The 24569-nt window shown below is 44.7% G+C and overlaps 1 protein-coding gene across 1 annotated transcript in view; it reads left to right on the top strand.

The window, feature by feature from the left end:
- Window positions 1–24569, top strand: part of ACMSD (aminocarboxymuconate semialdehyde decarboxylase) — a 646933-nt gene that overhangs the window by 434885 nt on the left and 187479 nt on the right. The window contains exon 7 of the mRNA XM_085645777.1: window positions 1837–1932. Within this exon, the coding sequence (XP_085501903.1) occupies window positions 1837–1932 (96 nt within the window). The remainder of the gene's footprint in view (window positions 1–1836; window positions 1933–24569) is intronic.

Raw genomic sequence — 24569 nt, 5'->3', positions numbered from 1 at the left:
TGACTCTTTGGCTGGCACAGTCAGGATAACCTTACTTCGTCCCGCTCTCCCTTCCTAGTGTTGTGTAAAGTAAATCTTTTTTTTCTTGTTGTATTTCATATTTTGCTCTTTTTGTTTTTTACTTCTTAATTGTATGTGCTTCTCTTTTTTTTTTTTTCTTTCCGGCTTACTGTCTCTTTTCTTTTCTCTAAACTATACGCAATCTTTTTTTCTCTTTGAGGGGTGGGGGGATGGCTGCTTTATTGTAATGCTCTTTGTTTGCTAATAAAACCAAGATAAAAAAAAAAAAAAAATCAAGTCCTGAAAGATGCTGTTAAAAAAAAAAAAATACACCTTCATAATGCATACACATATTTACCCAGACCACACACGCATTCACAGTCACACACAAACAAGCACTGACAAAGCCAATAGGGCTGGTTAAACCTGAACATGCAAGTCAGACCTATTGCCTTTGCCAATGCTTGTTTCTAAACCCGCACTAGCCCCTGCAAATAAACATCACCACACAAGGCAAACGTCACTCTTGATATGTGGCTATCGCAGTAAAGTCTCGGTAATTTAGCTGTGAAAATGAGGTGATATACCTACCTAAGTATTGATTAAAAAATATATAAGAAACCACATTGTATAGAATACCAATGCAACCTATGTTACTGAGAAGACTGCAACAACAGAAACAAATATGTGCAGTGTGAGGGCGAGACACACGAATAGACTTATACCCTGTAAATGTGTGCAACAGAGACAAAAGGGCACAGCAGACTTTTCATATCTGTGAGAGAAACATAAGTATCCCAGAGGCGAAGCTCGCCATACAGCACCATTCTTAATAAATACCTCATTGAGCAGAAGGAAGATCACCAACGGGGCAAACAATCAGAAAAAAGGCTCGAGAGTGACATTGATGGGTGTTTCAATCAATTATTCAAGGCTGAAAATTATTTTCTTTGAATGCTTCTCAACCTACATGTGCAATCACAACCTGACATCTCCAGACTGTTTTACAATTTAGCAATCTCAGCGGCTGAGATGTTGTAAATTCACTTCAGAAGACATGCCTTGGATGTGAAAGGGGACACTGCATGTTCAAACAAGCGTGGGCAAAGTCAATAGTACTGGCTAGTTCGATTTTTTTTAATTAGTATTTATTGCAAGCATACTCTACAAAAAGAAAAAAAAAAGAACACATGTGAGGGCCTAACCTTGGCAGCCAGAACCTTCTCTCAAAAAGATATTTTAAAAAAACAAAAGAAGATCCATCAGATATCATTTTAATAGAACGGTAGGGAGATTCCTTGCAAGCAGGTGTACTTGGAACAGGCGTAGAAACCCTTTCTGATTGTAATGCACAACACAGGAAAAGTATTCTTATTAGCGGAAAATGAGGATGCACATAAAAAAGGATAAAGGCTAAAGAATGGAAAGCACAAAAATAAACAAAGTAATCGACTGCCTCAGAAACCCTGGCACTGAAATGCACTTGTATCTATTTAGCCAGTTTACACATATGATCAAATTCCGTAACTCACAGTGGACAATGGCCACTGGCTGAAGTAAGCCGACCCTATTTATATATAACTTATTTTGACTACATGTTGCTGGCGAAACAACTAATGCTTTCTCCAAGCCAGACATCAATAATAAGAAGATCATATGTGATTTAAATACCTACCTTGATTTCCACCTTAACTCAGATGTTTCATAAACCTAATAAATGTATCAGCAATGTATAATGGAATATTCTAATCTACAAAAAACGTACCAAAACTTTCACTGCTGATTTAGCCCAATATCCAGTTTCATCCTCGATTAATCATTGTTGTTTTTTTCTAGGAATGCCATCAGAAACAACTATTGCCATATGCTCTATGATTTTTGGAGGAATTTTTGAAAAATTTCCTAAACTAAAGGTGTGTTTTGCACATGGAGGTAAGCTGTCGTTTAAATAAAACATGCCTAAGTCAATGACTGTTTAGAAACTGGTATTGTTGATACTACATTCTTCTGGGGAAGGGTTAGTGTTTACCATCCCCTTACTCATTGATATGAATCGTTTCATATCACGTTAAATCTCTAGGTAATACATGGATAGGTTGGATAACTCAAAGATTTGAAAAAATGCGTAGAACAATTTCAAATATTTCTTTGATTTTTGTGCAATCAAAGATCAGTTCCAGCGTTTGCTTATTCTGAATTTAGAAAGTCGTAGAGAAAACACTCTTAGAGTAACACTAGAGTAGAAAATCTTTACATTCTTGGACTTCTGGAAATGACATTTTCGGGCACAATAATTCAATTTCCAGATGGCAAGTTCATACTTATCATGTATGTGTGACGATGAGAGTAATAAAAGTGTGCTAAACATACAAATGATTTAGAAGTATTTTTGAGATATTTTTTACATTTCCTTTTATTTCTGTGTGTTTATATCCAATTATTTTTTACAGGAGGCGTGTAAAGTCTTGCATGGTATAATTTCTGAGATAGTTGGATGCTGATAGCTCTTCAGTTGCAGCAAATGTTTGGCACATTCCCTTATCACCAGTCATAATAAATACTAGATAAAATGTCTTTGTGCCTGGCTGATCTGGATGGTAGCTCTAAATTGGACATGTACAGATGCTGACTTCACCCTCACTGTTTACAGTGAACCAAAGGCATCCATGAAACATACAATGAACACATGCATTCGGCAATTTTCTACAGTCTGGTGAAGTACAAATACATTACTGACTGAAGCAGACGGAAGCCAGGAGATTGCTTTTCTTTTTACTCCTGTACACACACAGCGGTCAACAGATGGCCTGCTGTCCACAGGGACAACAGAACCACTTCTGCAATGTAACTTCAGGGCCGATGCTTACTGGCCCTTGTAATTTCGCATCACTTAGGAATAACAAGGCTGTGGTTCTCTAAATACATGCATGCTAACTAACCACTGAATGCGTTTTAAGTTTAAAAAACGTTATCAGGTATAGTTAAGAGAGACATCCATATCTGTGTGACTCTCAACAATAAAAAGCAAAATAATATTGGAATTATATAACATAATATAAATATGAAACAATACAACTATACACTTTAAAATAAATACAACATACATCGTTCAGAAGCAACAAGAGACTACCAAAAAGGTAGCAATTTTAGCAACAATATTTAAAAACGGGCAAAAACATTGGGGACAAAATATATTTTACAAAATATGCACAGATACAACACGTAGAAGATTTTTTTTCATATTCAATTTTATTGATTTTTGAGCAATGACGATAAAAAGAACAGCACAGCACATTTCAGCAACGCAATTACAGACAGTAAGAGGAAAATGAGTCAATATTGTAATGACATACAGTGCCACACCCCACCCCACAGTATTATAAACAGGTTTAGACCAAGAAGAACTGGGAGATTCAACTATCCAACCATTCCCAGCCGTTTGCCCCATATTTTATGATGTTTGGCCGGGCATCCCCTAGCCTTGTACAGTGGTTTTTCATGTGTTGTGCACCAGTCCACTCCCTTGCGCCATTTGGTTATGCTTGAAGGAACCGGATTCTTCCATGCTGCTGCGATGTCTCGCTTGGCCACCGTAAGGGCGGTGCCCAAGAATAGTTTTTGGAAGCCATCAAGCCGTCTCTCCAGTCGTCATCTTCTAGGGCGCCCAGCCAGGTCTCCCATCGATTCTTTAGTGAGTCAAGGGAGGTGGGGCCAATGTTAGTTAGGGAGCGATAGATGTGTGATAGCCCCTTCTCCCCAGGTCTCCCATTGTGAATTGTACTTCTAAGGGACTGTGTCCTGGAAGCAACATGCCAGTTACTATGTGTACGTTGAGGGCATGGCAGAGTTGCAGGTATTTATAAAACTGTGATGGATGGAGCGAGTGTCGGGTCTGTAGGTCTAAGAATAAGAGTATGTGGTCACAGACCCAAACGTCTCCTAATTACGAGATCCCAATGAGGTCCCATCCCCGGAACCCCTCCAATTACCCCACTTCTTTAAGCCAGGTGCCCTGCCAGAGGGGTGTTTGTAAGGTCAGTTTATTCTCCCAACCGGTGTGGCGCAGGGAGGCACGCCAGGCCAGCAAATCCGCATGGGTCACTGTGGGCAAGGTCCTGGGAATGGGTCCTCCATACATCATGGTCTGGATCTGGGGAAGTCCCAAATCTTTCAGCTCTGTTCCATAGGCAGGGTCGGACCAGCCTCCATTGAACCAGTCGTGTAATGTAAGTAAGCGGGTTGCCAGGTAATATAAGTACAGGTTTGTCATACCCGTGCCCCCATCAAAAGGGTGGGATTTGCCAGTGGGAGAGAGCCATACGCGGTCTAGAACCATTCCAAAGAAACCTCATGCCCAGGCTGTCCAACTCTCTGAACCAACCCCGGGGGAAATGGAATGGGGTGTTTTGGACAATGTATAGGTATCGGGGAAGTATAATCATTTTGAAGAGGGCTACCCTACCCAGTGGGTTGAGCAGTAGGGTTTGCCACGTCCGGAGGTCCACGTAGAAGATTTTAATGTAGTACTGGCTGATATATTTCAGAGTAAAGTAACATGAAATAATTTCAAAAAGATGCTACAAAAACAAATCCAGATGAACAAAAAATTGAGGAGAACCTTTGAAGGCTTTAAAGAAAGCCAAGGAAAGAGGCTGAGGTACAACAGTATAAAACAAGCATTGGCAAAGCTGCTCTGTCTGGGTTTCATGTGCTAACATATGCAGCAGCATTGTAACATTACACCGAGGCACACAGGATGGAGCTAACAGGAGTGAACAGAGAGGAGTATGCTGTAAAATAGTCCTTCTTTCAGTTCAATGCAAGCTACTCGACTGGAGGAGTAAGGACACATCCAAACAGACAATTAAGTGAGAGATTAATACTCTGTTCAACTGAACAAAGACACGATTGATAAAGTCACAGGTCACAAGCCATGGTTGAAAGAGGCGGCTTGAAGAAAGCTAGTCTTGAATGGGCGGACCCAGAGTCCACTTCATTTGTATTGTTAGCAGTAGGTCCGTTTCACAAAACCCCGTCCAAAAAACGGCATGGCATGGTGAAGATAGAAAGGTCAATATGGTGCGGAAGAAGCTGCCTTTGCATTTGTCATTCCCTGCCATCATGACAATTACATCACAAGCAGCCGCGGCCCGTGGAGGGAGTTCCGTGGGGTGGTAAGGCGGGGCGGGGGAGGGACAGGGTGGGGGGTTCTAAAAACCGGAATATGGATAATTGCAGGTAAGTAAACAATTAAATTAATAAAACGAATTTCGTAGTGCGCGCTGCATCGCATTTACTTTTCACCCCTTAGCCCTATAACTGCACAACCCACACCTAAAAGAATTCATTACACAATCAACATAATTAATTATCTTTTTATCAATTAATAAACCATTATCAATTAACAACTAATTATTAATTCATTAAAAATAAATTACTTTCCACCCTTTACCCCTATAAACCCACAACTCACACCGAAAAAAAATGATTGCATAATTAACATAATTAATCAATTAATTCATTATAATTAATTAACGGGTAATTATTAATAAAGTAATTCCCACGCTTTACTCCTAGAAACACCACAACTCACAATTAACAAAGCTAAATATCAATTAAATAAATATTATTAATTACAAAATAATCATTAATTTATTATAATTACAGAACTAAAAAACACAAAATGTAATTTAATTACATTTCATGACTACTAAAAATGTAACTAATATTGTAAGAAACATAAACAATAATTGAACAAAAAAATAATGTCATATACATTTAAAATATATACTAAAAAACATAATCATTTATAAGCAATATTTCAAACAACTATATTTTTACAAACAACATTAACGACTTCTATATTTTTAAAATAAATATTACTTACCTTCAAATCGATATTCATGATAACGGTATTCTTGCTCTCGATATTTCCATTCCACGATATTTTTCACTTGATATTATGGTAGTTCAAATTTGTTTCTCGATATTCTGTCTCATTACCCTGGAAGTCCACTGCGAGAAAATGTGCAAAGACAACCCATGAAGTACACTCCATGTGTTTTGTTGGTAGATCCCTAGATCCAGCCATTTTACATAGGACAATCTATTGTCCCAGGACAGATACAATGGAAATGTGTAGTTTTTAGGCTGTCCACAATGTGCATGTGTTCTGCTGAACTGTGCATGATGCAACAGATAAACCATACTGCAATATATTGAAGGGAGCCTGCCCTTTTTCTTTTTTGCTCTTTCTCTCTCTCTCACTCATTCTCTTTTTCTTCTACCTATCTCAGTCTTTTGTCTCACAAAGACAAACACATACACACAAAATAGTATAAAACGTAATATCTAATAAAAATATAAACCCTAAAAACGATGTCTTAAAGAACAGGTATGAAAATTGAGACTGTATGGCAGTCAATTATTCAACGGCTATATCGTTTAATAATATCTGTGAAACCGATCACATGATAGACCTTAACTATTATAACTTGTGAAATGGCTCTGAAAATAATTTACCTCAGGTGTCTGGTACCTTGCCAGGTGCCAGTAGTTAGCTCACATACGTGGAGTACTGCCCACTATGTCATCAAGAGGATCTGGAACTAAGGCTTGTTGCCTCATGCACACTGCAGAATTTAGTAGTTTTATGCTACAGACCCTCTTCTGACGGCTAGGCAAATAAGTGACAGGGCTGGTGCTCCTCCAAACAGAGGGTGAATGACATTATGGAAGCCAGTAATTAAACTTTGTTCTGTGAAAAGAACACGTTGCTGCCTTGGTGTAATACTCACTTTTTACAGTTTAAAAAAGATTGCAGCGCACTCCTCAATTATACAGAGCATTTATATGTAAGTTCTAATATATATGCCCCACAGGAGAGCTAGTTGCAGCTTAAATCGAAGAGACTGGTTATTTGTGTAAGCTACTGTGTGCCTCTAAGAAAACACAAACACATTAAAATATTACTTTTCATATTTTGCAAAGCAGGCCTGTCTGATAGGGTGAAGGTGTTTGATAGGAAACAAGGGAACCCCAATATACGAACCTGGGGTGGTACAATGTGAAGAGAGACACAATGGTTCTAAAAGGCCTAAAAAGGTCCAGGATAGAAAAACCTTAAAAAGGGTAAACGTTTAAATAAAGGTTTTTTTAACTTAATTTTGAAGAGAGAGAGCGCTAGTTAATATAGAACAGGGACAAGAAGGTCAAGGTATAACAGATATTTATTATACAGTGAAGTAAATTCAGATGCTCACATATTCAGTGACAGTAAGCGTGACATAAAAAGTGAAAGTGAACTTTAAAAGAAGACATCGCATTGACAACAAGAGTTGAACCACTTTCTTTTAAACTTAATATGAGGGGTTCATGTTGTAAGCGGTCTACGACGTTTCGAACTCAGTTAGTTGCGTTCATCTTCAGGACAAAAATGAGCATCTACAATTGTCAGTGTAGATATAAAGTAGGATTTTTGTTTACTGATCACGAGAATTTCATGTGCAAGTTACTGCATCATAGTAGGGCCCTTTGTCATAGCAGGAGGCTTGAGAACCGTTCTGAATTCATTTTGCCGGGACCTCAGGGATTCAGGTGCCGGGCGGATTTAGTCATTTGTCCGATAGAATTGCATTAACTGCGAGCCTCCCGGTGAGATAGAGCGAGTCCTGTTCAAGTGCTGCTTTGCGCTGGGACTTCTGTCTACACTGACAATTATAGATGCTCATTTTTGTCCTGAAGATGAACTCAACTAACTGAGTTCGAAACGTCGTCGGTGCCCGGTTAAAATTACAAACCAATGGCGTCCATTAAAGTATCCTTCACGGACAACAGACGGATGGCCGAAATTACGGGCTGTCCGTGAAATTTACGGACGGTTGGTCAGGTGGTGTTTTGGGCACTGGTGAGGGTGTTGGAGCTGATGGTGAATTTGTGATTGTAAGAGCAGGAGATGAGTCTGCGTGCTCATCTCGAGTCATGAGGGAGGTCTGGGAAAGAAGAGCTCCAGCTTATTTGGGTGACTATGTTGTTTGAGACTTCAATGTATTCTTTCTTTGAGTTTTCAATGCATTCTTTCTTTCTTTCTGTCTCTCACTCCTTCTGCTTTTTCATCTGGGATGTCAGTTTCTTCTTGTTGTTTTGTTTTAATGTAAAATGGGGAGATGTGTTATGATGTACTTAGGCTTTTCCAGCTATGCTGGGACTGCGCACCTTTATGATGTACCTTGGTTCCACAGTGATGTCATTTCTCTGGGGGACCATTGACAGTTGGATCCAGCTGTGTCTGGTAAAGCTGTCGTGTGGGGTTTATCTCTGCTGAATAAACTCTTCTCAAGAAGAAAGTGTATATGTGTCGTGCATCCTGAACATAACACTCTTGCGTTGAGAAACCGTCCGTTCGCGTTGAGAAAGCTGCTTCTCAAGTAGAAAATCTACTCGAGCGGTAGAAAGGAAGCAGCGCCAGCTTGCGCCAAGCATGGTGCCGTTCACGATAATTTCACAGCGTGGACAAACACCCAGCGCTGAAAATTACCGAGAACTGCATTTTTCTAACGCACTCCGCTGCTTGCAGAGCGCCGTGTAGCGCGGCAGCGATTTTTTTGCACTTTTATGGAGTTCCACGTAGCGGGACTCCACGAACTCCGCCCAGACTTAGTTATTATCCATATGCTAGACAACAGAAATGCACTTCCTATATTTAATGAACCGTTGAAATCTGTGGATTAGGACATATACTTTAACCCCTTCGCTGCGGCGAGAATTCCGCCGCAGCGCTGGGGGGGTTTGGGGGGTTTGCGGCGCCGCCATGCTCATGACGGAACCACGCCGTCATGAGTCACCGGCGAGCTGTGCTCATGACGGCGTGGTTCCGTCATGACTCCACCCACTTGCGCTAATCGCCCGCACAGGCGGGGAATTAGCGCCGCGTGGGCGGAGCGGCCGCCAACGGCCGCAGCATGACGGAACAACTCCGTCATGAGCACACGGCGCCCGTGGCTCATGACGGCGTGGTTCCTTCAGAAGCATGCAAGGGATTAGGAAGGGTTAGCAGGGGTATCCTCTTTTTGACCTTTTAATGCCCTGAGCACCACGCTTGCTAGATTAAAGGTCATGATGGAGGCAGCAAGAACAGAAAGTCAGCAGTACTCAGTATAGGGGGACAAGCATAATGCACCTTTTAAAGGATAATCGTGAATTGAACTTGCCATGAGGAAAACAAACCTGCTATATAAGCAGTTAAATAGTTATGTGTGCATTGCAATTATCAGCTTGAATTTTAACCCCTTCGCTGCTGCGGACATTCCGCTGCAGCGCTGGGGGGGGCAGGGGGGCAGCGCGGTGGGCCTGTGCTCATGACGGAGCCGCTCCGTCATGAGCCACAGTTGAGCTGTGCTCATGACGGAACGGTTCCGTCATGACTCCGCCCATTTGCGTTGTCGCCCCGCACAGGCGGGGAAACAGCGCCGCGCAGGCGGAGCGGCCGCCAACAGGATTGTCATGACGGAACCGTTCCGTCATGAGCACACGCCAACCGTGGCTCATGACGGAACGGTTCCGTCATGAGCGGGGAAGGGGTTAAAGGTACTCTCTATTTGCTGGCATCCTTCAGAAGTCCTAACAATGAAGAGCCTTGCAGTGCACTGCTTTCCTCATACATCAAACCGGTGATACGTCATGAGTACCCGACAGTGAACGCTTCAGCTCGAGGACAAAAAGGGTCAGTGCTCCCACCAAAGGGAGCCCATTAGGCTCTAGGCCTTGGCCCCTTTGAAGCATCCAGAAAAGAGCGGGTGCCTTTGTGGCGCAGCGCGAGGAAGGGGCGGCCAGCAGCTACTGAGGTCGGGCAGAGTCTTTCTTCTTAGCAGTCTGCTGGTGCTGCTCCACGTGAACTGCTTAAGAATTCATCTCGCGAGCTCTTCTTGTCAGAATGAGAGACGGGAACAAAACGGGAAATACTTCAGATACCGGCAACCAGCAAAGAACCCTCAGGAGGAGGCAAGTTTAAAAAGGATATATAGAGAGAAACCGAACGGATAAGAGAGAGATGAAGGGAGACACGGGAGCCATACCCATAGCAGAGCAGTGGAAATAAAGATGACAGGTGATCCACTTTGTCAAAAGACTACACGGTGCATTGTCAGGTGGGTGAACCAACACGAGACAGATTTCGTTTTTGGTTGCATTTCCCACTGCTTTTCATTTACATTCCAGTTCACTTAACACAATTGCATCAAAAGCAGACTGAGGCACCGTAAAAACCTGTCGGCAACAATTTCGCTTCGTACTGAGTTTCTCTTCGCCCCTTCTTTTGAAAGAGAATACCGAACTCTAAAATTATCTTCAAAAACAGTTAAGTCCTGAGCAGAACCAGGCTGTACTTCTCAGGTGCAAACTGCGCCCCTGCAAATTTAGGATAGCGCAGGGTTTGCAAATTAGCAGGTGCGCAATTTCCTCACAATTATTCGAGAATGGGGAATAACGCCTACACAGTGTATGCTTTTTATAGTGTCAATTTCACATCATATTCTAACTGAAAACTGTACTTGGTGTAACAAGCATTTCCAATGCCGCATTTGGGTCGAGAGTTGTGTGATGTTTGTGCTCTGGTTTTATTTATTTAACCGGTTAGTTCCTTCGAAGCTGCCTTTTTACTTATCAGGGACTTTTCTGATCTCGTGAATTCAGAGTTTGTATTTTTAGGGCTGAACAAAGGGAGGTGCTTTTATTATGTCTACAAATCTTGTGTGTAAATCACTAACGAATTAAAGCTATTTGAGAAGTTAAGACACCATACTTGAGTGCACTCCATGGAAAAGTACATTTTCCTAAGTCAAAGGTGTTTGAAAGACCCTCTAGGGTACCACCGACTCTCCTTTCGGCAGTGTTGTCCATCTCAAGAGTTGAATCGGAAGAAGTGTAATAAAGAAGCATGCATAGTTCAACAACGTAAATAAAAAAATAATATTCTGTCCAGACAAAGGTAATTTGACAAGTTATACGGGGGTGTTCTCAAGAATTTACTCAAATATTACGGGAGTAAAAACAATATATAAAGACCTTCACCAGGAGAAAAAAAAAGGCTTCGGAACCCAATAGAAAACAGAATATTAGGACAGTAGGAAAATTAGGAATGGGGCCCTATCATAAAGGTTGACTAGAGGGTTCTAAAATGATCAGCAGTCGTGAAATCTGTACCAAGGACATACTATGATGATCTTAGCTGTTTTACGATATGAAGTTTGCCCACGAAAGAAACACTTTAAGAAGCTTGGATCATTCAAACAGGAAGACGTTGGATGACTATCTGATGATGTCATCATTTCCTCAGATTGATTCGATGGGGTTGACAGTAAAGAAGCCTTGAACTAAAGAGTTTGCCCCAGATGGGATGTATGAAACCCCATAGCAGTGCTTTAAATGGGCTGGTGCTGTCCTGTACGGAGTACCAGCACTTTTTTAATTTGTGGGGGAGACTACCGGCACTTCTCTAGAGAAATGCAATACTTTTAATTGGAGAATGCTGGCACTGCTCAGAAACAAACAGGTACTCTGGTACATACCTGCACTTCTATTTTTCCATTTCAAGCACTGCCCCAGAGACACAGCAGAAGCACTTAGAGCGATAAAACAACGAAGCCTGAGCCACTATGTCAGTTAAACCAATATATTTGTCTCAACAACTGGATAATATGCAGGTGTTTTAATCTGGAAGGCCTCCCGAAAGGCTTTTGTGAATGAATACCTTTGCAAGGATCATACGTAGGAAGTCCTTGTGCTTTCACCTCACCAGAGCAAATTACTGAATCCTTAGTGACAAAAGCACTACAAACATGCTGGATATAGCGAAGACCTATCTTCAGGGAGTCAATGTCCTTGCAAAAACAAAACAAAATGAAGTACTTACTGCCCATAGCTCAGTATGTTGTATGATTCAAACCAGGTTACAGAATCGAGGATGTGATGCAGGCGGAACAGATAATTGCTAGAGAGCACCATCGTGTGGTGTTTGATGTGTTTGCATTCCATGTACCTACAGTGTGAAACAGATGAGTGTATGTGATTTGCTCAACATCATATACCAGGAGTACAACCGAAGAGTACAAGGTCGGCAGCTTGTCCACAGAGTCACGTGGCTGACAACCGCTGGCTCAGTCCATGAAGCCACTTCACAAGCTCACAGCTATGGACAGGTTGAGCCTCACCTCGTATGCCTCAGATCTTACCATCCATGAATTAAAAAAGATGTTAATCAGCAGCTTTGAAAGGGGTGTAAGCGCACATCTTGATATAGCATTAAGCATTAGCTTGTTGTTCCATAAAATGAGATATTTTAGAAAGAAATAATTAACATTCACTCTCAACCCAATTCCACACTTTGGGAATAATTGTGGAAGGCTGCTAGATGACTGTGATTGTACCCAAAGTGAAATACCGCTGATTGTTCCTGAGAACCAACCCTTTGAGAAATCTCAGACACTGACGTGATACCACAAACATGGCAGTTTCTCCCATGCAGACTGCCTCTCCCAAGCTCAGAGGTCTTTAAACTGTGGGACACTTCTCTCTACCCCTCCTCCTGGGTGTGTGAAATGTTGTCAGGGGTGAGCCAGGCTCTGCCCAAGGGGAGTATTTATTATGCTTCTGTGGATAAAACAGAACGATTATGCGAAAAACTGTGCTGTGGTGTTAGTGAAGGAAAACGCTGTGCCTATTAACCACTCTGTGAAGGGCCATTAATGATGTCTTTTTAGGTCAAGCCTACTAGACAGAGGATGCTCTGTCTGTTCCGAGATATAGTGTGGTTTTCTGAAGAATGTAGACGGTCTTGGAGCCCGCCCATTGCTTACCATTGGTTGGATTTCCTTGTCACTCTCATTTGTCTGCTTCTTATTAGTGTATCAGCTCATAAAACGTGTGGTTGCCCCTCCCATTAATCTACAATCTCATTGATTGGAGGACATCTGCTTGCTTTTCATGCACTTTCTTTTCCTTTAATATTAAGCACTCCATCAGACTGTGTATGTTTGCATCTGTCTTCCTTATGAACATCTCTCGCCCTGCACTCCATGTTACTCTCTGTCACAGCTTCTCCCCACCCCTCCCTCTTGCACGTGCCTGTGTGCTTCTCCACAGTTTCACCCCACCGCGTCCTCCATGCTGCATTTCCCGAAATCCCCTTTTGCTTTCACATGCCATTGTGCAACTCCCCACCCCACGCTCTTTTTGCTTTAGTGTTACCCCACCAGTGGCGGCTGGTGAGATTTGATAGTGGGGGCGTAAAATAATTATTGTACTGCACTGCAGCGAGCGTGCGTAGCACGTGTGTCCGAATAACCTATGGAGGGTTCGGGGGGTTCTCCTCCATGAAAATTTTCAAAAAAAGGGTAGACAAATGGTGCATTTTCAAGCGAATTTGAGAAAGCAGGAAGGTTAACAAAGCAATTGTTAATTGCCTTGCTATTTCCCTGTCAAGCAGCATTACACCCCTGTGCATCTCCCTTCTATATTCATTTCCTTGGTATCTCCCTGTCAAACACCAGCACAACCTTGTATGTCTCTCTTCTATGTTAATCGCCTTGCTATGTACCTATCAAACAGAAGCAAGGTCCTGCATATCTCTCTCTGTTCTGTTCATTGGCTTGCTATTTCCCTGGCAAGTAGCAGCACAGCGCAGTACATCTCTCTTCTATGTTCATCGCCTTGCTAGGTCCCTGTCATGCAGCAGCACCGCCCTGTACATCTCTCTTCTATGTTCATCGCCTTGCTAGGTCCCTGTCATGCAGCAGCACCACCCTGTACATCTCTCTTCTATGTTCATCGCCTTGCTAGGTCCCTGTCATGCAGCAGCACCGCCCTGTACATCTCTCTTCTATGTTCATCACCTTGCTAGGTCCCTGTCATGCAGCAGCACCGCCCTGTACATCTCTCTTCTATGTTCATCTACATGCCGCCTTGTAGTATATATTTGCTATCCCATCCTGCGATGCCTGCACTGTTTTGCTGTCCCTTCTTACCATGCTAATATGTATGTATCCAGAACTACATAATACTAAACGCAGTAAAGGCATTTCATTTATGACTCTCCAGCTTTAATTAGTGTGCCCCAGCTTAGCGCATATGGGGTCCTTTTCTTTTTCATGCAATTAATCCATGGCACCCTTGCTACGACTCAAGAATGCTCACGATAAGCCACTGAGAGCTTTTTTACTTTACACCATATTGGTTGTGGCTTCCATTTTACTATGCACTGCATACTGTTGAGAGTGCTTGACAGTTGTATCGACTCCTTTCTATGACTACATGTTAAGTATCAGAAACCACCACACTGATGAAAGCCAAGCAAGGCAAATCCTGTCTGTGAGTGTTGAACTCTGTTGGGAGATATCTGTGTATGGCTGACAGTCCTGTTTGATAAAACTTAATAATACAATTATGCACAGCATTTTCTTCGAAAGTTCAGGAAAATAGCATTAAAACGTCAAAACAATATTAAGCATGACTGCAGGATTCTGCGGGGAATGTAAATCTCCATAAATATGGCTGCACAGATGTCTTTTTCATTTTTGGATTTATTTTAAAAATGAAAAAAGTACGATCTGATTTTTGCCTTGTGCAGTTTTGTCAATTCTGTGGATGAGATGAAGTGATTGCAACTCTCTGGCTTTTAGCACCCCACAGCCCCTGACATTTCCATATGTTGTTTTTCAGCAGCATTTATTTTAAAGCAGAATCACAGAATGACTGCTGGGGGTGGGGCAGACGTGGTGCATATGGATTCCTGCATTTAAGGGTGCACTCGGTCTGACAGTATTACCAGAGTCACACCTGACTGTTGAGTGAACTGAGTACAAATTCAAAATGTACTTGTAGCACAACTACTGTATATCCTATTAAATAAAGTAAGCATTAGACGTCCTGCATAATACAGAATCAGAACTGAAAAGCCTCCAGGTGCCCCCATTTTTTTTTACCTATTTGTCAGCCTAATTTGGCCAGGTTCACAGTTATACTCTCACTAAGTCTAATTTTCCACCACCCTCTCCCCACCCTTTCTTGCAAACTCCAATATATCGGGTTCCAGGCTGCTGTCAATCAGACAAGACAAGGATGCTCCTGTCTGCAACTAACTGGACACGGAAAGCGTTCTGCGAGATCACAATAGTGGTAGATGCGCGGTACACAAATTAGATGAAATTGCAATGCAAAGTAATGAAATAGGAAGATTCATGACAAATATCAGAATGCAATGTACAGTTAGTTAAAAATCCAGGGCAAGCTAAAGGAGTCACCCCTGAGACTGGGCCACTCAGCAGTCATAGTGGAACAAGCACCTAAGACACGTTCCCGCGATGCAGAAGCAGCAGAGCCGCCATGGCACGTGTTTAACCGAGGTGTACGGTTAAACACGTGCACTATCTGGAATTAAAGGGCGTCTTTCCAGCTCTGGTGCTCCTGCCCTATTAAGAATGTTGGAAGGATGCACACTAGATGGGAGTCCTTGGCAGGAGTATAACTGTTGGCAGGTGCGCAACACCCATTGGGCAGGGCTCACCGGACTTCAGCCCCCCCCCCCCCCCTCCCCCGTCGTGTGTGTCAGCCCGGGCTGGCGTTCGTCTAATTGCAGCCGCACCAGAGTACTTCACGGGTCTTTTAAATACCATTTACTCGTAATGAGGCTTTTGTTGTGTTTTCACCCCTTCTTACAGCCACTCTGCCTATGGCTGAAAGACTTAGCCCCCCCCCCAATCTTTTTCAGCCCCTACCCCCCCCCCCCCCCCCCCCCCGAAATTTGGCTCTAGTTGCCCGCCTGACTGTTGGTTTCTTTGCAATCGATAGCTCTGCCTGGCTTGACAACATCCCGTCACTGTGGTACACTAAGAACGTGCTGTAAAGCACACAGGGCGTGTCTGGGTGGAGTGTGGGTCAGGTCAGGTGTACCGTTTGAACATGCTGGCTAGTGGCTACATTCCTGGAGGGGTGTGGCAGCGGGCGGTGGCGCACGGGAGTAAGGCGGGCATTGGATCAGAACAGAAGTCAGCACCCAGCGAGGGGGTTGGGTCGCGCGGGGAGGGGGTGTTAATTTAATAAATAAAATAAATAACTAAATTGCCCTCATGAGGTGTGGGCCTGAGGGTTGTATCCGCTGTGTGTTTATCTGGTTCCAAAATACTAGGAGGTCTGACTGTCCTCAGGTTTAATAAGTGCATTGTGCCATATTTTGTCATGAACTGCATGTCCTGATCCCTGTCCAGGACGAACGCTGTAAAGGGGCAGAAGCTGTACACGAGTACATTGGGCCTTGTTTAACTCTGTACAGACTGTGCCAGGTTCTACCCTCGAAGAGGGGCACGTTGGCCAAGTTTCACTTTGCACAGCAAAGACGATCAGCCTGGAAGGTGCATCTTTAATCTTAAACCTCTGCAGTTCACTCTGTTCTCTGACCAGGGGGTGCACTGCGTCACGTCACAGTGCCTGCCACTCGCCGGCACGGGGCTGCACTTCCGAGAGATCAGGTGACGTCATATAGGTTCTCTAGGGCGCCGCTTACCGACGGTGCCAAAGAACTGCAAAATGCCGGAATGTGATTCCGGAATGTGATTGTTAAGTGGATGGCGAGACTCCAGCAGGCCTCGAGCCCCGAGAATCCTTGCCCCATCCCTGCTCGGACCCTCGAAAGTTCTGTGGTGGATGGGTGCGTGCCACACTGCTTGGCTCTCCCGAGCCCTGTCCCGGTGAATAGTTCACATCAGGCCATGAGCTCTGCCCCAGACGGGGTCTAGGCAGTGACTGCATTCCATCCGCACTTGACGAATGCCTGCGCCATGTGTTAGCACTTTTGGACCTCGAAACTGGTCTCGCGCACGCTGGAAAGTTAATGTTGCATGGGGGGGACTTCTGAATATTTATGCACCCAACACTGAACAAACTGTATACTTTGATGTGCTGTCTGCACACATTGAAACTTTGGCCTGCTTGCCTATAATTATATGTGGTGATTTTAGCAGTGGATCCTAGGCTTTACATTCCACCAATGACCCCAACAGTGGTGCATACAGACAGGGCTGTGAAGGAATGGCAAATAAACTTGCAACTAGTGGATCCATACAGGCAACTAAACAACACCGCTAATAAATATGTATGTGTATGTATGGATGTGTTTTTTGTAAAGCGCACTGCTGCCCTGAGGCGTCGTGGCGCTGTAGACCGCTGGGGAACCCGTCCTGGCCATCCCTGTGAGATGGTCCCTCCTGGGTATCTCCAAGGTGAAACCAGGCATCCCCAGCGAATGTGGGGGGCCGTTGTGGAGATGAGGCAAGCTAATGCCCAGAGTTGCCGAGTGTGAACCCTGGTTAGAGTAGGCACCGAGGCGAGAATTATCGAGTCCGCTGTCCCTGGTCCACGACCCTGCCGTGTCGGGAATTGAACCCTGGTCCCGGGCCGTCCTCTGCTTCCAGGTCTGCTGCCTCTAACCAGTGAGCCACACTACTCCAATATCCGATTCTTCATTGCATGATCCACATGTAAGGCCAGACCAATTATGCACGTCTTGGTTGCCAATCATGGGCAAACCATGCAGACTATATTTGTAGGACATTCGCAGATCGCGATCCACAATTAAAGATGTTCAAACGTAGGAGAATGCTTGCAGTAACCCCTATCTGGAGACCGCAGGTTAGTGCATTGCAAGATTCACCTACATTCGAAAGCCTGAAAGGTAGTAATCAAGAAGCATCGCATTGAAACTGGATGTGGGCAAATAGGAAAGGAGGCAGTGGGACCTGGAAAAGTTTACACCGGTGTGCCCAACATTACCAGCTAATCTAGAAAAGTAAAGGGAGAACTTGGCTGTTCTCTTGGAGCGACAGATGTTTTAACTATACAAGACATCAGGCCAGGTCACACATTGAAGGTGATAAAGTAGGCGTATGGCATGACTTGCAAACCGTGAGAAAAGCGGGGTACCTGTTATTAGTATCTGGACACCCACGAAAGAGCTTGTGCATACCTAACTGGAAACAAATAGGGTGTTTGTCAACTAATATGCTGACCTCTATTTAGAGCAAGAGCAGATAAGCAAATATTTATTTCAAAATTATATTTGAGAGTCCGGCGCTGGTGAGATTATTTATCTCCAGGTCCCTGCCTAACTGGAAACCACAATCACATAAGCCACAATTAAGGCTGCAGTGAGGGCCACAGCTGAGGGGAAATTAATCGTATAGCTGGCCCGAAGAATTTAATTCCACCTACACAGATCTATTAGCAGCCAACCTAGCCAAAATGTATGTAATAGCTCTTCAGAAGGAATACAACCTGAAAAGCCCTCATGGTTAATATCCTCAGAACCAAAAGAGATCGGACGGAAAAAGTTTCCTATGGGCCACTATCAATGGTTAACAGACTGTAAACTCTTAACCCCTTCGCTGCGGCGGAATTAGCGCCGCGTGGGCGGCGCGGCCGCCAACGGCCGCAGCATGACGGAACCACTCCGTCATGAGCACACGGAAACCGTGGCTCATGACGGTGTGGTTCCGTCATGAGCACGGAAGGAGTTAAGTAAAATACTAGCAAACTGACACCTGATGTGCCATGCTTGGTACATCCAGATCAGAGCGGGTTCATCCTGGGGCAAGACACACTCAAAATCAGTAAATTGTGGTAAGTGCTGCATCACGGAAAATGCCCCCCAGAGCAGTGCTCCTGGTGAGAGAGACTGAGAAAGCATTTGGTGCATTTAGTTGGAGGTTCGCATTTATGGCGTTGGAGAGGACAGGTATGGAACCTACCGCTATGTGACCGATCTCCATGCTCTATTCTAACCCTATAAATTTGGTTTGAACAGATAATAGCATCTTGCAACAATATAGTATTAGGAAGGGCATGACACTTTGGTGCCCCCTTTCAAACAATGTCAATAAAGTACATTGCATTAGAGAACATTAAAGTATAAAACTAGGACCTAATACATGGGTAATATCTCTAAACCCCCAGCTAACACGTTTCTTCCTTTTGGGGAATATAGATGGTGGTGCGCTCAGGGGCAAGCACTGTTCTCCCACTGGCTTCTGAAGAAGTGGCTGCAGAAAGCAGCTCCAGCCGCCCCCCCCCCCCCCCCCCCCCCCATCGGGACTGGGGAAGCTACATAGGATGAGAGGGCCATGCAGCTCCAGCTTCTAGAGCGCACCTACAGCACTCTCCGGTAAGAAGCTGAAGCGTGAGGACTGAAGGGGACATCCGATTTCAGTTCCTTGGATGTCTGTCCTAAGCTCTTTTTCTCCCACTTGAGCTCTGCCCCAGACGGGGTCTAGGCAGTGACTGCATTCCCTCCTCACTTGACGAATGCCTGCGCCATGTGTTAGCACTTTTGGACTTCGGAACTGGTCTCGCGCACGCTGTAAAGTTTATGTTGCATGGGGGGTTGCGCAGGGAGGTGGGGGGTTTAATTTAATAAATACAATTAAAATTAAACTTACCAGGAATCTCCTCCGGTCCTGCGTCACATCACGTCTCCTCTCCATACAGGACAGGAAGCAGGCCTCCCTCCCCTCCCCTAAGCCAATCACAACAATGCAATAGCAGCGTTGTGATTGGTGCAGTGCAGGCGCACTGCGCCCCAGCTGGGAGCCTAATCGGAGGCCCTTTTCTCTATGTAGGCTGCAGCCTACATAGAGAAAAGGGAGAGTGCTCATGACTGCTTTGGCCGGCCCCAGGTCTACCAAAGCAATCAGGGCCCAAAGCATTGAGCTAGCCACTCCCCCCTGCCCTCAAGCGGGACCGCCCACCCCCCTCCCACAACCAGGCACTCCAGGCACTTCTGCTTTCTCACAGTGAGAGAAGCAGAAACATAAAATGGTAGTTTTATCATTTTATGTTTCTGCCTTCTCGCACTGCGATAAAGCAGTAGGGCGACGCCTCAACGCCCCAATGGGGGAGCCAACACTATACCCCACCCACCCATGTGCTGCTTCTGCATACCACTTACCATTCCCTGAGTTGCATCCGTTCCACACACCTGATTAAAAAAACACGTTTGCATGTTTTATTTCCTTTTTGCATGTGCAGTTGCCATACCTACTAAATGAGACAGGCAACCCTATTAAAGGCCTTTTAAAAAACTTTTGCCATTCTGCACTGCATCATAGATGCGTGCAACATGCCTAAAAACATTTGCATAGCAAAACGGTCTCAAATGGAGACCTATTGGTCTGGCCAATGGTTGTTTCAGTGATATCCTGGCAGACAGTAGGTGTCAGAGAGTGGGCTCCAAGTATCCTTTAACATCTCACCCTCTCATTTCAGATAAATAATCACGATGTGAATACTTTTAGCTTGACAGTATTGCCATAAAAGGAGGTTGACAATCATTTTAACTGCATTTTTAAAAGTTAGAACTTAACTAAGTGCAAAGTGCAATCTGCTAAATATGTTAAAAGCTGCAAAGTGGCCCCACTCTTTGTGAAACACTTGCAGCAAGTCCTATAAAACAGTGCATTGCATATTGGGACTTGTAGTTTTGGGTTTAACATTGCAAACATGGGCTCCAAAATTCCACTTAGCAAGGTGCTTTTGGTTAAAGGCAAGCAACCACATCATGATAAGGCTTTCTGGTGCACAGCAGAGCCGAGCAGCTGCAGGGTGTAAAGTGATTCATTGTTTTTGTTAAATAGTTTTTGTTGAGGAAGTACATAACAATGACGATCGTAATAACAGGTGTAACATTACAATATAATATAATAATTGCAAATCTGAGGTATTACAATTTATAAAATTTGGAAAGAATAATATGAACTGTGAAATTAGAAAGAGTATTATTTTTTATATAAAAAAAGAGGGGGGAAACAAAATAAAGAAAAAGAAATAAGAGAGCTGGGGTGAAGGAACAAGAAGATGATAAAAGAATAGGAGGGAGTGAAGAGAAAGATACCTAATTAGGATAATGGTGAGTGCAAAGATAAATAGTAAAGGGTAACCAATATAAATATGATTTAATTTTAGGACGTTATGATAATGAAGAAACAGTACATATTAAAGATGATAAGGGATTGGACATGAAAATAAGAATGTCAACCATATATGCTAAAATTTTAATCTCCAGGGAATTGTGTTTACATCCAGAAATAAGTATATCACAGTGAATATTCTCAAGGAAGGGTTCTAGACAAATAATAAAAAGTAAAGGGGAGGGGGATAACCTTGTCTAGTATTTCTATGTAAAGTGAAATGTGTGGAGAAATGGCCATTAACAAGGACACTGGCATGAGGATCTAAATATAATATTTTAATATATTAAATACATTTTTGACCAAACCAAACCATTGGAGAGTAGTAAGCATGAAGTGTCAATTAAAACGATCAAATGCATTTTAGGCAACAAGGGATAGGGCAGCAAAAGGATCCTTATGTTTTTAGCCAATACACTAATAATAGAGGGTACTCTAGCATTATCAGTCGCAAATCTGCCCTTAATAAAACCAGATTTATCAGGTTTAACAAGGAGAGGTAGATCAGTTTCTATGCAACATGCAAGGATCAGAGCAAATATTTTGCTACCATAATTGATTAACGAAATAGGTTGATAATTTTTGAAAAGGGTGTGATCTTTATCAGGCTTGGGTATAAGAACAATTAGGCCATGAAGGAACCACTAGCCATTGAAGAAAATAATTAAAAAGCTCAAGTTTGGGGTCGCCCGGACGCATTTAGGGTCTACGTCAGCCAGATCTCACCCCCGAGTGGGGTGCCTCCCGTGAAAACCGACAGGCCGAGTGGGGACTCTCACTGCTGTCGGCGGCGACTAGCGGGGGCGGCCAGACCTCCGAAGAGGACCTCAGAATCTGAAAACATGGCGACCGGCAGGACGAACAGGACTGCGACCCAGTTGAAATTGGATAAATTCGCATGGCAGAAGCAGCAGGCGGAGAACAAACAAGAGACTGTGCCACCAGGAGACACCTCAGAGCCTCGAACAGGGAGCTGCTGGAGGCAATCATGGGGGTAAGGACCTCCCTGGAGGGGAGAATCGACACGGTAGCCACGGAGGTGACGCTGATCCGCGAGAACATGAAGAAATTGACCTAGAGAATGGGGACGGTGGAGAGTACCACCAAAGAACTAGTCACTGACACGGCCCAGCTCAAGGAACAGGTCAAGGTGCATAGCTCTGCCCACGAGGCGATGACCTTGCAGCTGGACGATTATGAAGGAAAAATGCGCAGAAATAATATTCGCATTATTGGGGTACCGGAGCGGGCGCAGGGGCAAGCGGTAGACCTATTTGTCGAAGACTTGGTCCTCAAACGTCTGCAACCCAGGGGACTCTCTAAATGCTTCACTATCGAGAGAGCTCACTGGGTACCCGGGGGCCGCCCGAAGCCGGGGGCACCAACAAGGCCGTTGCTGGCAAGAGTGTTTAACTTCCGTGATTGTGATGGTATACTGCAGACAGCAAGGGCAGCCCACCGCTCACGTTGGAGAACAGTCAGATCAGGTTCTTTCCGGACTTCACACTGAGAGTACAGAAGCAGAGGCGAGGCTTTCTTGAGGTCAAGCGGGCACTTCGAGAACAAGAAATCAAGTACGCCTAAAAGGTAAATCGTGTTTTTTCACCCGACCGGAGGAGGCTTGGGAATGGCTTGATGGGTGGCGCAAAGTTGAGAAAAAAAGTCATAAGACATCCTCAGCGGCGGATGATGAGGCGGACTGGCGCCAACACCGGCGCCCCAGGGCGCATTCTGATTCAAACCAACAGGAGCCGGAGGGAGGGTGCCAATCGGGCGCCGGGTGAGACTGGTTTTGGTTTGCCTATCTAACTCTGGGCGCTTGAGGGTTACTGGGAAAGGTGACATTGGTGCAAGAAAGCCCTGCAAGGAAGGACCTGCCTACATAGGGTTGCTTGGGGGTGGCCTGTAGCTGATACACGGGGACATTAACGTTTTTGACTTGTTGGTCTGGTTACACCGTAACCACTACGTTAATCTGCAAAATAGGGGGAAGCCCACCTAACGTGGACTGAACTGCTCCTTATGAGCCTGGGCCAGTAACGGTTTAAAATATGTATATCAAAGATGGCACAGGGGGATCGCAAGGGGGGGGATTGGGCCGGAACCAAATCAGCCTTACATGAACTCGGGGTGGGGGGCGGGTAGGGAAGGAGGAGTGCGTAACTGACTAATGACTGCACAGGGAGTGGGGTTGCTTGCGTTCCCTAGAGTTGTTTATGGGGGGGCGACAGGCACTCTGCAGGTTGGGGGGGGGGGCGGGCAGTTCTGGTCCCACTATGCAGGGAAGCAGGGAGGGGGGTCTGTTTTCAAGGCATGAGTTACAGGGGAGTTTGGTCAGTTGGGGGAGAAGCGGGGGGTTGAGTGGGTTGGTGGAAAGGAGTGACAGTATTTATCGACTCGAAATTAGTGGTTGTTATGTTCAGTTGACAGCGGAAATCAATCGACGTTTAAGAGATACTATGGAATGTCCAGTAGGTACGCAATTCACTTCACGAATGAGAACCAGCCATCGCGGGCCCCTGAGGCAGGTCGATCAGTCATGACCAGACACTTATGTTAATAGGGAAAGGGCTTAGACTTGTAACCTGGAACGGCAATGGGCTGGGGGACAAGATTAAAAGGGAAGTGGTGTTGCAGTATGTCCATCGCCAGGGGCTAGATATGGTACTCTTACAGGAGACCCATTTACATGGAAATTCGTGTAGGGCCCTAGACAGGAAGGGATACCGCATGTTGGCACACTCGGGTTTCACTACTGGCTCTAGAGGTGTAGGAATACTCCTGAAGAAAACCTGTCCCTACGTTCACCAAAGGACCTGGACTGATCAACTAGGGAGATACGTAGCCTGCACAGGCATGAGGGAAGGTAGAGTTCTCAATATAGTTTCAGTTTATGCACCCCCTGGCTACAGCGCACGACATTGTCAGACGTAGCGACTTTGCTTCTAAACCTTCCAATGGGCACACTAGTGGTAGGGGGCGACTTTAACTTGACGATAGACGGATTAGTGGATAGATCCCCCCCTAGATGTGACCCAGCACGTGGTTCCCAGTTGCAATATTTCGTCGAGGCCCTGGTGTTGGTGGACGTCTGGAGGTGGGTGCATGTCAGGGACACACACTTCACATTTCAATCGGGGGTCCACGGGAGTCAATCAAGAATAGATTACCTATTTACACATGCACAACATGTCCAGGATTTTTCGGACTCGCGGTATCTGGCGCGGGGCATCTCGGACCACTCCCCGGTGAGCACGGTCCTGGGTGTGCGGCACCCGCCGCAGCCAGGCCCCATCCGGATACCACCTTGGGCACTAAAGGTCCCTCATATCAGGGAAACTCTGAGGGCGGAGACGGAATACTATTTCGCAGAAAATGCTGGTTCGGTCACATCAGCGGTTACATTATGGGGAGCATATGGCGCAGTAATCAAGGGGAGGGTGCTGTCGGTAATTGCTGGCCACAGGGCCGAGCGCCGAAGGAGAGCTCAGGAGTTGGAGGCAGACATCCTTCGTCTCGAAGGTGTGAACGCCCTAGTCCCGGAGGAAGACACTCAACATCTAT

The sequence above is a fragment of the Triturus cristatus genome, chromosome 3_1, assembly GCF_964204655.1.
Source record: "Triturus cristatus chromosome 3_1, aTriCri1.1, whole genome shotgun sequence".
In the NCBI taxonomy this organism is placed as follows: Eukaryota; Metazoa; Chordata; class Amphibia; order Caudata; family Salamandridae; genus Triturus; species Triturus cristatus.
The sequence above is the reverse complement of the archived record's forward strand: the minus strand, read 5'-3'. Positions and strand labels throughout refer to the sequence as shown.